This window comes from Dreissena polymorpha, chromosome 3, assembly GCF_020536995.1.
Source record: "Dreissena polymorpha isolate Duluth1 chromosome 3, UMN_Dpol_1.0, whole genome shotgun sequence".
NCBI lineage: Eukaryota > Metazoa > Mollusca > Bivalvia > Myida > Dreissenidae > Dreissena > Dreissena polymorpha.
The window spans coordinates 93,915,542-93,934,244 of record NC_068357.1 but is presented as its reverse complement, the minus strand read 5'-3'; the positions used below and the strand labels follow the sequence as shown (position 1 = coordinate 93,934,244).

At 34.5% G+C, this 18,703-nt stretch overlaps 2 protein-coding genes across 2 annotated transcripts in view; one reads left to right on the top strand and one right to left on the bottom strand.

Moving 5' to 3' along the window:
- LOC127875342 (cleavage and polyadenylation specificity factor subunit 2-like) overlaps window positions 1-18,703 on the bottom strand; it is a 229,497-nt gene that overhangs the window by 181,706 nt on the left and 29,088 nt on the right. The window lies entirely within an intron of this gene.
- LOC127875344 (neuropeptide Y receptor type 6-like) lies at window positions 8,006-18,596 on the top strand. The gene is made up of 2 exons (XM_052420343.1): window positions 8,006-8,284; window positions 16,777-18,596. The coding sequence occupies exon 2, from the start codon at window positions 17,370-17,372 to the stop codon at window positions 18,504-18,506; it is 1,137 nt and encodes a 378-aa protein (XP_052276303.1). The 5' UTR covers window positions 8,006-8,284; window positions 16,777-17,369; the 3' UTR covers window positions 18,507-18,596.

Below are 18,703 nucleotides of genomic sequence, written 5' to 3'. Positions count from 1 at the left end.
ACATTTTATCACACATAAGACTATTCACCTACCTATTCTCACACATAAGACTATTCACCTAGCTATTCTCACACATAAGACTATTCACCTACCTATTGTCACACATATGACTATTCCCCTACCTATTCTAACACAAAAGACTATTCACCTACCTTTTATCACACATAAGACTATTAACCTACCTATTCTCACACATAAGACTATTCACCTACATTTTATCACACATAAGACTATTCACCTACCTATTCTCACACATAAGACTATTCACCTAGCTATTCTCACACATAAGACTATTCACCTACCTATTCACACACATAAGACTATTCACTTACCTTTTCTCACACATTAGACTATTCACATACATTTTATCACACATAAGACTATTCAATTACCTATTCTCACACATAAGACTATTCACTTACCTATTCGCACACATAAGACTATTCACCTTCCTATTCTCACACATAGGACTATTCACCTACATGTTATCACACATAAGACTATTCACCTACCTATTCTCACACATAAGACTATTCACCTACATTTCATCACACATTAGACTATTCACCTACCTATTCTCACACATAGGACTTTTCACCTACCTGTTCTCACACATAAGACTATTCACCTACTTATTCTCACACATTAGACTATTCACCTACCTATTCTCACACATAAGACTATTCACCTTCCTATTCTCACACATAGGACTATTCACCTACATGTTATCACACATAAGACTATTCACCTACCTATTCTCACACATAAGACTATTCACCTACCTATTCTCAAACATTATACTATTCACCTACATTTCATCACACATAAGACTATTCGCCTACCTTTTCTCAAACATTAGACTATTCACCTACATTTCATCACACATAAGACTATTCGCCTACCTATTCTCACACATAAGACTATTCACCTACATATTCTCACACATTAGACTACTGGTCGTGTACGTAATTCCGGCCACTTTTGGGACTATTTTAACAAAATCTTTTGTTTAAGGCAACTGGTTGAAACTAAACTTCACATATATAATCCTGGGTTCAAAACACCTATAGCATGAAAATTTCAATAGAATTAGATCAGTGTATGTTACTTTAATCAACAGAAATTAATGACATATTAACTATCAATTTTCGTAGGGCTATTGTACCTAAAAAATCGGCCACTTTTCAGTTTAATCTGCAAGTACAATTACAAAGCAATATCTTTAGACAAATGTCCTCATTTTAAGAGTATTAATAAAGGTATTAACAAACAAAATGTTCGACTTGAAACTTAAAATATATGCGACATTATTTTTCCAGTTACTCCCCCTACCTATTTAAATAAATATAAATTGAAAATACCTTAATTCAAGTTTTTCTGATAGAAACAATAAATTTTTTATCAAACATATTTTTTTCTTATATGAATATAATTTTCGCTTTGGATGATGACGTCACTTTTCCCATGTGAGAAATATTTTGTCTTATTTTTTAGACATTTTTATGCTGACGTTTACTGTGATATGTGTCTTTTATTTGCAAAATATTAAGAGTAGGGTTGGTTTTCGAGTTGATTGTTATAAAAATAATCAAAATATGTGTGTTTAGATCATGAAAATGATTAAACACAGGTGGCCGATTTTTTACGTACAGGCCGGAATTACGTACACGACCAGTATTCACATGCATTTCATCACACATAAGACTCACCTACCTATTCTCACACATAAGACTATTCACCTACCTATTCTCACACATAAGACTATTCACCTACCTATTCTCACACATAAGACTATTCACCTACCTATTCTCACACATAAGACTATTCACCTACCTATTCTCACACATAAGACTATTCACCTACCTATTGTCACACATAAGACTATTCACCTACCTATTCTCACACATAAGACTATTCACCTACCTATTCTCACACATAAGACTATTCACCTACCTATTCTCACACATAAGACTATTCACCTACCTATTCTCACACATAAGATTATTCGCCTACCAATTCTTAGACTACCCACCTACTTTTACCTACACTTAATACTAGGAAGAATGTATAATGTTAAAAATGAAGTGTACTCTGTGTGCTCTTGTGTCTTTTCATTCATCATATTGGCGGGCAGTCTGATTACATACTTGGACATAATTATAATTAAGCTTTAGTCTTTTGCCATAAGTCTAAGAATGGATTGGAGAAAAAAACAAGCAAATAACTAGTTTTTCTCTGTAGGAGCTTTGAAGATTATTGCTTATGAAAGTTTGACATTATGTAAGCACCTGAGAACATGGCAGAGATTATTACCACATGGCAAGCTCCACAGAGTGCAGCATTGGTTTGATAAATCATCGAAAACATACCTGAGCTAAAAATCAGACCAGATTATTGAGAAATTGAGAAGCCCACATTTGAACAATAAAATCACAGGATCAGTCATGTAAAGCCTAAACAACACATGGTGAACATGTTGACTTATATTATCTTTAAGCCCTGAATTGTGTTTATTTGCATGGTAAATCTCAAATACTTAATGTGCAACATATTCTTATAACTTTGATTTTATCACAAGTGGGATATAAAATTGTATGAAAAGGAACATATTGTAAAGCTTTAACTTAAGAGAAAATATGGAAAGAAAAATCATAGAAATAATATTTTTACCAAATGTTATTATATGCAATTGTACAATTATACGCCGTTATTACAAAATCCATTGAAGCACACTGAAGTAACAGCTAAATTAAGAATAATTCATTAAATTTGTGACCTTTGACCTCAAAATGTGACCTAAACTTTGCCTATAGGGTTAAGGGTCGTGCATGTGACTCAGCTCAAGATGATTGAGAGCCTTGATGTATTGTAGAATCCTTACAAAATAAGGCATATTTAATTTTAAAAAAGTGTAACATTTAACTCCAGCATTTGACCTTGACCCTTGAGATTGAGTCTTAACTTTGATACACAGCAAGATAAAGTATACTTTGAGTACTGCGTATCGGTGGGTATGACGTACGGATGTAATCCGAAACATGCCAACTATCTGATCCATAACTTCTTAGTTCTGGTGCTGATTATTTACAAGTTTTTTCAACAGACAAATATACTCAGTAAATGACCTTTCAACGGGTTAGTAGGTTTTCTTTTTTAACAAAATACCATGTCATTTGCATAATCTTGCAAAGTTGCGTAAGTTTTGTATAGGATTGAGAGAGTATTTCACAATTGTTGAAAGCTATTTTAACGAATAGAATAATGCCAAAGTAAAATGACGTCACATGGCAATGCGCGAGTTAGACGAAGCTGTGTTTTTACATATATTGGCTTGCAACTACGATTGCGATTAATCGCTAAAACTTCATACCAGTCAATTGAAATAAAATACGGCTTTTTTCTCGGAAATGTTACTTTTGGGCGTTTTCTAATTAATCGGTTTTCATATTCAGTTGCACACCATCACCAAATATGAGCTGCAGAGCAGTCGATGTTAAATTGATAAAACTATATTAAGTTATTGCTAAGTTGTTGTTGTTGAACTAATGAAATAAAAGGTAAAAGTTTATGTACTGTGAAACCATTTATTTTCGCCAGCACGAAATTTCATCGTTTTTATAAAAATGACGTTTTCGTCAGCACTTAAATTCGCCAATTCCTGACTTAAAAAAAAAATGCTTCAGTCATTATCCAATTTGTTTGTCCGAAATATATCGGGGTTGCGATAAATTGTAGTAGGGAAAGGGGGAGGACACTTGAGAGTCACTTGCAGGAGGTGGGGCCTGTTTGTCACATGTCAATATACTAGTCTTCTGTTATCAGGTGATCAGTAATTAGCCTCCATTAGAGTATCATTATTAAGATAAGTGGATTAGTGGGACCGAATAACCGTTAACGAGTGTTTGAAACAGTGAAGCCGATTGCCAATTGGTCTTATTTATTTATTATCATCGCCAAACTAATAACAATCTTACCTTTATCAGCGCAAATTAGAGAATATGCAAAGATTATTGGTTAAAATTAGAGTTATTAAACTATTTGGTCAATTTTCAATAATGTTTCAAGAGTTTTGCATCGTAAATATTTGATCAGTTTTAGTACAAACTACAATAATTTTCTGAAGTGTAAAATTAACAGTGCATTATGGGACAGCGGTTTTATAGGGCACAGTTCAGATTTAATTGTCACAACCAATGGACGAATGAGTTTAAATAAGATTGAATGCAATAGGATACAAAGCAATGTTTTATTGCGTCATACTCAGTCCTTTGAAAAACGAGCTTTCCGGGGATTTCCTGAAAATCACGCAAAAATATAAGTTATTTTTTGTAAACAAATACTCTACGTTTGGATCGAACTAATCTGCATGATTGCTAATTTCTCTTTACCTGTTACGTGTTCAATTGCTACAAGTTACACTGATTTGAAACATATATCTTAAAAATTTGTCAAAGCTGTCAATAATTAAACTATCGAAAGCCCATAAACGAAGCACAAGCTATTTTTACATCTGTATTGTAGTTAAACGAAAACAACCAAACACAAATCAATCCCGTATAAATTTGTAATCAATGCGGAAAATGTATGTAAGTCAGGTGTTGATCACACATCATAATCTTTTAATTTCGTTTATTGTCTTTGATCCAGATCCGCTGCGTGGAGGCTGTATAATTTGCAACAACATTGAAAAATACAATACACACAATTGATAATAAAGTTGTTAACAATTAGCGCTAATCATTACTATTCTACCTAAACGAAGTCAACGCAATAAGTCAAGTCAAAAACCTTTCATTTCAACTCAATTCATGTTTGACATGAATACATGAGCAAAAAAGTACATAAATGTATAGACGAGGTGTGCAAAATTATACAAAAAAGATGGATTACATTACATATGGTATTGTTCTTATTACATATTCTTTCTTGATTCTTTCTTGATTATATATATACATTGTAGATATATTTCAAGTAGCGTAGATACAGCTGTGCTGCACTCGCGTTTTAGAGCAATGTCACTTATCAGATAAGTACACTGTGTAATCTGCACCCTTTTGTGTCAAAACTGGATTAACCTTGACTACGAAACAGACGGAGTATGTATGCATGGATTATGTTGGATTTTTGGGATTTCATGCCTTTGGGTATTCCGTTTTTATTATTTGTTTAAATATGGGACATAATTGTTCGTTAGGATCTTGAATTCGTCAATCGGTCGACTGACGAAATACACGAAAACTAATGCCTGACGATTAATAATGGTTTCACAGAATTTTGTTTAACTAACAATAACTCTTATCTAGTACACCAATGACAGGGGGGAACTTTATGTTTGTAATCTACAAAGCGGCTATAACAGATAATACATCAATACACAGTACTTTTCATAACAAACAAAATGCGTCCGACCTTAAGCAGAATCCAGCCGATATCGAGATAAAATGACCCATCATATCATAATGGAACTTAACTTCTCACAAAATGGATTAAATAACAAAGAACAGATGCGTTTTCTTTGATTTATTCAATAAAAATTTTTTTTTGAAGACAATGGCTTAATACACTGATACACGGTATCATCAGGCTTAAACAGTTGTAGACAGTTATTACAGATTCCCTTGATGCATGGTGAAGTTATAGCTAAATTATGAATGATTCATCAAATTTGTGATAATTGACCTCAATGTGTGACCTTGACCTTGCATTTAGGGCTATGGGTCTAGCATGTTACTCAGCCCAATATGATACAAAACAACTATGGTAAGTTTCAAGACTGTGGATCATATTATTTGGAGACACAGCCCAAGACAGAAAAAATCCTATATAAAAACCGTATTTTGAATTTAACAAGAGCTGTCACCATAGGATGACTTATGCTCCCTATAAACGCTTGATAGAAGTAATGAGCTGTTTTCGATACCTAAACGCAGATTTCGAAACCTTAACGCTGACCCTAAGTTCAAGGTCAAGGTCACAGGGGTCAAAATTTTTGAGTGTATGGAAAGGCCTTGTCCATATTCACATGCATACCAAATATGAAGGTTATATCTCAAGGGACATAGAAGTTATGAGCATTTTTCAAAACCTAAATGCAGATTTGGAAACCTAAACGCGGACCCTAAGTTCAAGGTCAAGGGGGTAAAAAAATGTGTGCGTATCGAAAGGCCTTGTCCATATACACATGCATACCAAATATGAAGGTTATATCTCAAGGGACATAGAAGTTATGAGCATTTTTCGAAACCTAAACGCAGATTTCGAAACCTAAACGTGGACCCTAAGTTCAAGGTCAAGGTCACAGGGGTCAAAAAAAATTGCGTTTGGGAAGGCCTTGTCCATATACACATGCATTGCAAATATGAAGGTTATATCTCAAGGGACATAGAAGTTATGAGCATTTTTTGAAACCTATACCCAGATTTCTAAACCTAAATGCGAACCCTAAGTTCAAGGTCAAGGTCACAGGGGTCAAAATTTGTTTGTGTATGGAAAGGCCTTGTCCATATACACATGCATACCAAATATGAAGGTTATATCTCAAGGGACATAGAAGTTATGAGCATTTTTCAAAACCTAAACGCAGATTTCGAAACCTAAACGCGGACCCTAAGTTCAAGGTCAAGGTCACAGGCGTAAAAAAATGTGTGCGTATGGAAAGGCCTTGTCGATATACACATGCATACCAAATATTAAGGTTATATCTCAAGGGACAAAGAAGTTATGAGCCTTTTTCGAAACCTAAACGCAGATTTCTAAACCTAAATGGGGACCCTAAGTTCAAGGTCAAGGTCACAGGGGTAAAAAAATGTGTGCCTATGGAAAGGCCTTGTCTATATACACATGCATACCAAATATGAAGGTTATATCTCAAGCGACATAGAAGTTATGAGCCTTTTTCGAAACCTAAACGCAAAGTGTGACGGAAAGACGGACAGACAGACAGACAGTCGGACAGACGAACAGGAGTACAGTCCGATCACTATATGCAACCTTTTCTTCGAAAGGGGGTATAAAAATGGCCATAACTCTGTTATTTGCAAATTGTTTGTGTTGCAATTTGACATGCATCATCCTCTTATCTATATATACATTCTTAAAAAGTTTCAATTTAATCTATCGAAGCAGTTCAAAGATGTGACAGCATCTGACCAACATCATCCTATTACACTATGCTCATTCCAAGTTTAAATTAAATCGGCCCCAGAAGTTCCAAGGCACTTCAGTATCCTCTATTGCTACTTCTTCTGTTGTACATATTATTCCTGATGCATTGCCTTCTACTGTTATTGCTAGAAGTACTAAGTTATTTTGTTACTGTGATTTATCTGCTACATTGTAACCGTCAATATAACTGATAATGGGCCAATTTGCAAACATCATACTTAATCAATAAGTTAATAACCCTTAACCCTTTCCCACATAAGAAGCAAAGCAAAAATGGCTTTTGCAACCAGCATAAAACCAGAACAGCCTGCGAGTAACTCTCAGTCTGTTCAGGTTTTATGCTGTTTGCTGCTCATCCGTTACAAAGGAAATGTAGACTTTTAAACTTAAATTTAGTAAGAAAGGTATTTAATTGAATGTGACTTTCTTAAGGACTACAAATGTGTCAAAATACCACTATCTAAGCGGTAAAGGGTTAACCCTTTGCATGCTGTGAAATTTGTCTTCTGCTAAAATGTCTTCTGCTGAATTTCTAAAATTAGCATTTTCTTCTATTTTTTTCAAAGAATACTATCAGGATAGCAAACAGTTCGGATCCTGATGAGACGCCACGTTTTGTGGCGTCTCATCTGGATCCAAACTGTTTGCAAAGGCCTTCAACATTCGGTTCCCGCACTGTAAGGATTAATCACTATTATCAAACTAATGCTATGACATAAAACAGTACAATATATTCTTACATACTAGCAACGCAGACAAAAGGGTATTGACAACTGTATTATTGCACGGGGTATTTCAGTGAGAAAAGTCAGCTTAGTTTGTGACAATTCAGCATGAAATATACAACAATCATTGGGAAATACGGCACGATTGAGAAAATGCCTTGTGCCAATTGGAAACTATTGGGAGGGTGCTTAAAACTGTAAACTGTGAAATCGGACTGCTGTGGACTTTCTCCTATTGCAGAACTGTTTTGGGTCTCTGGTTATTGTTACACTATTATGGAGTAATGAACCAAGGGTGAACATATGAGGAGTGAACAAGAATTGGATTAAATGATAACACACACATTTATTATGTAATATTGGAATGTTTGGTTATAAGCTAAATTACAAAACAGGTTAGTTTAATTCTGATCATTTTATCAAATTAAGAATTTTGATATAAACATTAATTAAATAAAATATTAATGCATGCATCTTGAAAAAATAACATTACATTATATATTATTGTTATTTTAATTTAAAGTTATGATTAGTTTGTTTATTATATTAGGCATTTATAATGAGTAGTTTTTTTGTATAGAAATTACAATACAGTTATATAAATTAATTTTAATAAAACAAATTATTTTCAGAACAGTATACTATCAGTTGACCGTAAAGCCCTATAAACCACAAATATGGGGGGGTTAAAAAATAGGTTTTTATAAAAATTACTATTTTTAAGCAGTAAAAATAATTATAGGATCTGAAATTTAATAAGTGGTCCATATGTATGATTAAATAAAATATACTTAAAAATGGTGATTTAACAAAAAATAATTAAGAAACGTTTCTTTTAAAATAAAGTTGAGTCTTTATCCATACATAGGACATGTGCTCAGGGAAAACTGGGCTTAATGCATGTGCAAACAAATTCATCCCAGATTACGCTGTGCAGTCTGCCCTTTCTGCCTAGAGTTGGTTGACAATTAGAAGAGATTGTCTTTCAATGAAAAAAATACATAAAAGCAGAAAGTGTCCTTGCAAGCCTTTGCAGACTAAGTGGAAAATGGTTTAATACGTATTTAAGTGGTAAAGGGTTAAAAACATATCAAAGGGGTAAAGGGTTAAATACTTTCTAAGTTGTGAAGGATTAAATACTTTTTAAGTTGTAAAGGGTTAAATATGTATCTATTAAAAAGTGGTAAAGGGTTAAATAGGTATCTAAGTGGTAAAGGGTTAAATATGTATCTAATTCAGGTAAATGGTTAAATATGTATCTAAGTGGTAAAGGGTTTAATAGTATCTAAGTGGTAAAGAGTTAAATATAAATCTAAGTGGTAAAGGAATAACCTCATTTTCCCCAGAGTGTGCTCATATTTTATTCTTCATATTTTTCCACATCAATTCATAACATATATATAAAATCAACAGCAACAATTATAATTTACAAGATATAATTGGCAGCAACAAATATACCAATTGAAAAAAGTCATCTTCAAAAATTAATATTGCTTTACATTTGAAATGTAAGACTTGAATTTACATACTGATTGTTTCGTTTACATATAACATGTATTTTCTTCAAAGCACTATAATGAATGAAATGCTGTTTAAACACTTGTCAATTGATAGACCATTAAAATAATCTAAATACTATTTAATATACAAGAAAATACATGTTTTTTAAAAAGCTTTAACATCTTTCATTAATTAATATTTTTTAAAGAATATTACATAACTTATATAATATACAGATTAAGAAATAATAAATTTACTTTAAAGTGAAGCAAAGATAGCAAAATCTGCTGTGTTCGATAAAACAATTTGATTGCACACAACTGTTTTCACTTGGTTGGTTATTTTGTACAAGTTAGAAATACATGTATTTTAACATTTATTTAATATTTTTAAATTTATATTTGCCAACTCATCTTTAAATTAAATTGAGCATTTGAATATTTAATTGCATCATGAATTTGAATTTGTATTTACAACTTTGACCTTTGTGACAAATGAAAGCCAAAACAATAAGAACCTTATGTATTCATGCATCAATGAACAAATTAAAACAAGAACAATCAATATATATTATAAAAAAATTCTACACGATTGTATAAATATGGAACAACAAGATAAGTTGGCTTTTTGTTTGTTTTTATAAACCCATTTATGCCTAGCATCTAGAAAAAAGGCCTTGGCAAACAGCGTAGACCAAGATGAGACGCAGCATAATCCGGCGTCTCATCTGGGTCTGTGCTGTTTTCTGAAAGGAATTTCTGTAAGAAATATTCTAAATATAGAAATAATTATACTAGACATCCCTAATTTTGAAAATAAATTGAACCAATTTTGAAGGATGGGAGAGTTCACTAGGCATAAATGGGTTAAATTTTGCAGAGATTCTCAGTCCTTTACAAAAGATCACATTTCTGTAACATATGTTTACTCATTGTTTTGTGAATCTTTATGTTATAGTTGTTATTACATTTGCAATAATTATCAATAATTGTAAGCTGCTGTCAAATTTCATTGTTTATTGCTGGTGACAGTTTGTGTGGTGAGTTTAAACTATATATTAAATAGTCATGTCTGACATACAATTCAGTGCCAACCCCTTGAAAGCAATGCTTTTGGTGGCATTTGGTAAAATACTGCATTTTTGTTGAGGGAAAAATACAAAATAAATAAAATGGCAAATTATCACTTTAAACAAGTTATACAAATGTGACAATATTCTGATATCTAAAAATTTGAATGCGGATCATGTTATCTAAAATATCAAATATCTGTGTGCAAATTCCTTTTATGACAGTTGATCCTCTTTTGTTATCATCTCAAAAAAATAAGATTATTATGGTCTTTAAGGATATCAATATTTCACACCTGGGACATGTTTTATCCATTTCAGTAAAAAAAAAAAAAGAAGTCAAACTGAGCCAAGGTATCACAAATGCGTATTCTGATCCCTTTCATTAACAGTTGAATTAACAAGATGAAAAGCCCAGCCAGTGGTGTGTTAAAAATATGGATAGCGCAATAAGGAATCAACAGGGAATGTTCTGCTTCTTTAATTAACCTTACAACATCTGTTACAAATCGTCAGAAACCTGGTGATTATGTAAGATACTTAAATTTAATATTCTTACAATATCTCTTTAAAACAATTATATTGACATACCATATTGTACTTGGTCTGTTTTTGTTTTCCTAATAATAAATAGGCACAAGACTATATGAGACGTGTTCTGTAAAAACCGGGCAAAATGCTTGTATGTAAAGTGTCGTCCCAGATTAGCATGTGCAGTCCACACAGGCTAATCAGGGAGGACACTTTCCGCCTTACATTGGATTTTTGCTTAACGAAAAATGTCATAAAAGCGGAAAGTGTCGTCCCTGATTAGCCTTTGCGTACTGCACAGACTAATCTGGGACGACACTTTACGCACATGCATTATGCCCAGTTTTCTTAGAACGCGAATCGTATAAGTATTGAAGGAGCATTTTGGGAAATATATGCTTTCATTATAAACATTAATTAAAACAATGAACATATCAAAATATATTTGTGTTGCTTTAATTAATATCAACCATCATCTCAAAACAGTTTTAATTTCACAGAGTTGGAAAGTAGAACAAGGGCCGTTTGTAAAACATGCATGCCCCCCATATGGGCTGTCAGTTGTAGTGGCAGCCATTGTGTGAATACGTTATTTGTCACTGTGACCTTGACCTTTTACCTAGTGACCTGAAAATCAATAGGGGTCATCTGCCAGTCATGAGCAATGTACCTATGAAGTTTCATGATCCTAGGCGTAAGCTTTCTTGACTTATCATCCGGAAACCATTTTACTGTGTCAAGTCACCGTGACCTTGACATTTGACCTAGTGACCTGAAAATTAATAGGGGTCATCTGCGAGTCATGATCAATGTACCTATGAAGTTTCATGATCCTAGGCCAGGGGTGTGATTGAGGCAGAGTCAGAGGGGAGGAAAATTCTGTCGACTGATTTTTACTACGCGAATGGCTCGCATAACGCAATGACAAACCTTAAAACAGACATTAAAATAAACAACTTCTTGAACTTCATAACAGTATTTCTTTATAAAAACCTGTTAAACTTCACATTTAACATACTGAGGATGCTAAGAAAACAGTAGTCAGTATTTATTGTGATCAATAGCAGCAGTTTGTCAATGTATTGAATTACAGTTAATGGACTAAATATAAACAAACACACTTGAGTGTTCTTCTTGTGTGAATGATGTATTAAACTGAGTTAAATTAATATATTTAATTTGTTTACCATTCAATATCTTGCAATTAACATCTTCAGTTCACTCAGTTCAATGCTATGTCAGTTAACTGAACAGCGTGACAAACATAATAAAGCAGAATATGCATATGAATCTGATTATACACAGACCCACTAACATATAAATCAAATCATGTTTGTCGGCATGCCTGTTTGTCTATTTCCATGTTCGAACAATATTCTTATGAATTTACTTCGCGAGTAGATTAAATTCCAATTTGCAAACACTGGTTTCCGTGACACAAATTTACTGAGCACATTTATTAACAAAATATCTGTTGCTTGTATCTAAAACGCAGTCTTTTTCAATGACAAACACATTTTTTTATTCCTATCAGACTAGGTGATGTCAGTCATTTATTCCATTGCTATTTGTCATTTAAAAAATCTTAATTTTCGCTTGACAATGGCGCCAATTGCAAACGAATCTGCTAAGAAATACCAAACACATTTTAAGAAAACGATTTTAATTGGAAGATTGGGAAACGATAGCCAATTATATCGCTCGTTTAAAAAATGCTTAGTCAGAATCTACCCGTGTAAAATGCGGAGAGATTTCGCAGGCCGCAGATATTTCGGGCTGCTTATGAAATACGCCCGCGGAATCGGTGGTAGCCCCTCTCCCCCACATTTTTTTAAACAAATTAACGAGAATCTCAGAAGTGACCCCGGGACAACCCGATCCGCTGAAATCCACGGATTCGCGGAAAAATCAAACACCTGTAGTCGTAAGCGTTCTTGTGTTATCATCCGGAAACCATTTTTCTGTGTCAAGTCACCGTGACCTTGACCTTTGACCTAGTGACCTGAAAATCTATCGGGGTCATCTGCAGGTCATGATCAATGTATCTATGAAGTTTCATGATCCTAGGCGTAAGCGTTCTTGAGTTATCATCCGGAAACCATTATACTGTTTCTAGTCACCCTGACCTTGACCTTTGACCTGGTGACCTGAAAATCAATAGGGGTCATCTGCGAGTCATGATTAATGTACCTATGAAGTTTCATGATCCTAGGCGTAAGCGTTCTTGAGTTATCATCCGGAAACCATTCGGTGGACGGACCGACCGACCTACCGACCGACATGTGCAAAACAATAAACCCCGTCTTCTTTGAAGGGGGGCATAAATATAAACAAAAAATAAAGTAAAGTAAGAACATCACATTAATTTAATAAACAAATGGTGAACATAAATTAAAACCTGTTGAAACCTTATAATGTAAATAATTCTTTTTAAACCCTAATTATGCTAACCAACATAAAACTTTAAATTAAAATGTTCTTTTTATAAAGTTACAGTGCAACGATATGGTTGAAACAACTAGGGAAGACACCAAGCACTGGTTCTACCTAGGTCACAAACTTAAGAGTGTCTCCAAAACCCTTGGGCTATCAATACATGCAAGCTAAAAATAATTGGTTTAAACTAAAAAATATTATAAAAAATAAATAAAACTAATTGCTTATCGTCCCTTACATACATTTATACACCCTATTTAGCAACATTTTCGCAAATAATAAAATCCTCCAATTAAGCAGTTCACATACCTGGGAAAGTAATTTGTAATTGTAATTATCTCATCAGCAACATTATTTAGCCAGAAACTCATAGATTCTGTGATAAAAGACTTTGTTAAAGTAATCAGGTTGAAACAGGATAAATAAGTACACTTATTTCTGATAATTAGATTTTACTTCCTTTATCGCAAATAGCTACTAAATTGATTGAAATCTATTCTCATGACCAATTAGTGTGAGTGATATGTTGCATGATTGTCATAATGGAAATACAAGATTTGTTAAACTTTCATTTAAAAATATTATTCCAAGCAGAACAAGTTAGTTTGGTTTGTGGAGACTTTATTCCAATATAATGTAGTGAATTGTCTTGTCAATATAAATTGGCTAATACTTAATTCCAATAGAATGAAATTCATTATGTCGATAAATAAATTAAGTTTCTTACGAGAGTCATATGCATTTGACAATGCATTATAAACATGAGTGTAAAAAAACATAAATTAAGATTGTTTCTGAGTAAGTTAAATAATTATTTGAAAAATTCAAGACATAGAAACATTCCTACTCAGTAAAGTACATTTATGTTCTAATTTTGGTTGCAGTCCCTTGAAAGTAACACAATTTATTAAAGTGAAGTTCATAATCTGTCTTTCTTCCGGATAATACTAGATAGAACCTTCAATTCATGCAAAGTGTTTAAAATTAATTTGCAATTTTTGTATTATTTTCCAATCATAACACTTGTTTATCACATGTTAAGTGGTTAAACAATTTCATAAAAAGGCAAATATTCATCAGGTTTATAATATTCAAAAAAGCACAGAGTGATGTTCGTGATTTTTCAATGAAAGGAAATAAATTCTGAATTAATTAAATAATTAATACTTGACAGGAGGTTATTATACCTTATTTGAGGCAAAACCTGGATCAGTTTAATATTTTATCAAGTAGCATGTTTTTCTAAACTAAAGGTTGATCAATTATTTTAGTCAGTTGCTTAGTAGCCATCATATTTGTTTACAGACAATATCACATTAAAAATAAGCAGCTATCTGTGAAAACCTGGATTAATGCATGGCATAAATTGTCACCCCAGATGAGCCATGCAGACTGCACAGGGACATTACTTTATACACAAGCTTTAGGCATATTGTCACCCCAGATGAGCCATGCAGACTGCACAGGGACATTACTTTATACACAAGCTTTAGGCATAGTTGTCACCCCAGATGAGCCATGCAGACTGCACAGGGACATTACTTTATACACAAGCTTTAGGCATAGTTGTCACCCCAGATGAGCCATGCAGACTGCACAGGGACATGACTTTATACACAAGCTTTAGGCATAGTTGTCACCCCAGATGAGCCATGCAGACTGCACAGGGACATTACTTTATACACAAGCTTTAGTCATAGTTGTCACCCCAGATGAGCCATGCAGACTGCACAGGGACATTACTTTATACACAAGCTTTAGGCATAGTTGTCACCCCAGATGAGCCATGCAGACTGCACAGGGACATTACTTTATACACAAGCTTTAGGCATAGTTGTCACCCCAGATGAGCCATGCAGACTGCACAGGGACATTACTTTATACACAAGCTTTAGGCATATTGTCACCCCAGATGAGCCATGCAGACTGCACAGGGATATTACTTTATACACAAGCTTTAGGCATAGTTGTCACCCCAGATGAGCCATGCAGACTGCACAGGGATATTACTTTATACACAAGCTTTAGGCATAGTTGTCACCCCAGATGAGCCATGCAGACTGCACAGGGACATTACTTTATACACAAGCTTTAGGCATAGTTGTCACCCCAGATGAGCCATGCAGACTGCACAGGGACATTACTTTATACACAAGCTTTAGGCATATTGTCACCCCAGATGAGCCATGCAGACTGCACAGGGATATTACTTTATACACAAGCTTTAGGCATAGTTGTCACCCCAGATGAGCCATGCAGACTGCACAGGGATATTACTTTATACACAAGCTTTAGGCATAGTTGTCACCCCAGATGAGCCATGCAGACTGCACAGGGACATTACTTTATACACAAGCTTTAGGCATAGTTGTCACCCCAGATGAGCCATGCAGACTGCACAGGGACATTACTTTATACACAAGCTTTAGGCATATTGTCACCCCAGATGAGCCATGCAGACTGCACAGGGATATTACTTTATACACAAGCTTTAGGCATAGTTGTCACCCCAGATGAGCCATGCAGACTCCACAGGGACATTACTTTATACACAAGCTTTAGGCATATTGTCACCCCAGATGAGCCATGCAGACTGCACAGGGACATTACTTTATACACAAGCTTTAGGCATAGTTGTCACCCCAGATGAGCCATGCAGACTGCACAGGGACATTACTTTATACACAAGCTTTAGGCATAGTTGTCACCCCAGATGAGCCATGCAGACTGCACAGGGACTTTACTTTATACACAAGCTTTAGGCATAGTTGTCACCCCAGATGAGCCATGCAGACTGCACAGGGACATTACTTTATACACAAGCTTTAGGCATAGTTGTCACCCCAGATGAGCCATGCAGACTGCACAGGGACTTTACTTTATACACAAGCTTTAGGCATAGTTGTCACCCCAGATGAGCCATACAGACTACACAGGGACATTACTTTATACACAAGCTTTAGGCATAGTTGTCACCCCAGATGAGCCATGCAGACTGCACAGGGACTTTACTTTATACACAAGCTTTAGGCATAGTTGTCACCCCAGATGAGCCATGCAGACTGCACAGGGACATTACTTTATACACAAGCTTTAGGCCCAGTCTTCCCAGGGCGTGGGTACAATATTTTCCATTCAAGTTATGATGTTATTTACTATAAAACTTATAAGTGAAGCCCTAAACAACACCCAATCCGGATGGGGCAAATACACCAACAGACCAAGCGAATTTTGAGGCTAACCAAGGTTCTTTATGTTTCCATTTTTTAGCAGAAATATGATTTCAACAATAAAATAATAAGTTCATGCAATAAATAAACTTATATGTAATTTGATTTTTTTATTTTTCAGATAAAAGGAAAACAGGCAGTGGTCCCATCATTAATAATCTTGTCACTGATTGAAAGGGAAGTTCAAACTTTGGGAACCAGACAAGAGCACAAACTTTAAAGTATTGCAATTTACAAATGAGTCAACTATCAGTAACGCAATAAACTCATTACAGTTTCTAGTGTCAGTAGTTGAATCTTCACTGTTGAAACAATTTTTTATTTGAATATAATTGACATTATGTAATGCAGTAACATTGATTTGATTATTTCACGTATCATAAATGCTAATCTGGAAGCAAATTCCATTTATATTATAATCTAGATTTTAATTATTAACATGTGTACATGTTAAAGTTAGATTCCAAGTGTTAGTGCAAAAATACTAAAATGCTGGAATAAAACCTGTTTGCAATGTTGAACAAGTCCTCTGTTTGGACATTGAATGAAGAGTAAAAGACATCTTCTCAGTTTTTCCTGCACCCATGCATTTAACGGAAAAAATTAGCAACTTTCACAAGATTGCTAAACTGTCCGGGTATAAATAGGGATGCATCCATACTTGCTGGCACTACACAAATGCATTTAGAGGAAGAATGACATTTTGCGAATATAATGGAGAAAACTACAACCGTGAATGAAACTGTTAGAACAAACAGTGTTGCAACGGGCATGAATTACGAATTTGGGAATATGTCATTGGAGGAACTTGACAAACAATTACAGTTACAGTTTTTTGAAAACATTTCCAAGCAAGGGACAGAAAATTTGGATCTGCTACAAGAAAGCCACTGGAAGATTACTATTATCGTAATATATAGCATCGTGATTTTTATTGGATTCCTCGAAAATCTCGTGATTGTGTGTATATTAATACGGAAGAATCACTTGCAAAATCCAACAAATATTTTTATACTTTGCCTTGCTGTTTCGGACATATTATTGTGCTTGTTCAACTTGCCGTTTCAACTACATTATCAACTGACCAATCAATGGGTGTTTGGGAAAACTCTGTGCAAAGTTATCATGGCCACTTACGGTGTACCCGTATTCGTATCATCCATGTCTATACTGATGATTGCCATCGATCGTTACATTCTAATTGTGCATCCGTTTTGTAAACGCATGTCAACGCTCACTGCAGTGTGCCTCGTGACTTTAATAGCGATTTGTACCACCCTTGTAACTGTGCCAATCATAATTCAGATGGAATACCAAGTAATTGATCTTCCAGAATTAAATATATACCACACATTCTGCATTGAATTGTGGCAGAGCGTAATTCTGAGACACATTTACACAGTGTCAGTTCTCATAGTACAGTTCTTTCTTCCCCTTTGCGTCACTACATTTCTGTACATTAAAATAAGCAATGTTCTGCGGAATCGACCAATCAAGAAGAAGGAGAAGCGTCATAAACACAAGACAAATAAAATTCTTATCGCAATCGTGCTGTGCTATGCAATCTGCTGGACTCCATGGTCTTTGTTTGGACTGACCCTTGAGTTTGATCCAAAGATAGTGCCCCACGTACGGCTTTTCGACCTCTTGTTCAAAATTTTCGCCATGGGCTCGGCATGCATCAATCCCTTTCTGTACGGATGGCTCAACGAGAACTTCCGTCATGAACTGAATGGAATAGTCAAAAGGGGTACTAAACATCGTGTGCGTGCTAATGGACACAGTATACCCTTGGTGGAGTTCTCAAGAACCGAACCAGGTGGTGATAGAAGTCCTGCTGCAACTGTTTAGATGAACACTTTTAATGGAACACTGCTTGAATGATGGATTATTTACATTTAATTTCTATCATGTTTTAGCTCAATTTGATGATTTATATGTTGTGGGATAATACATCTTTTAGAAGTTATTACAATAAAAAATATACAGTAAATTTGTATTTTGTCCTTGTGGCAAGATAAAACAAATCATATGTTTAGATAATGATG

Excerpts from the sequence above, each read along its gene's own strand:
- LOC127875344 (XM_052420343.1), top strand. The coding sequence starts at position 17,370 with ATGGAGAAAACTACAACCGTGAATGAAACTGTTAGAACAAACAGTGTT.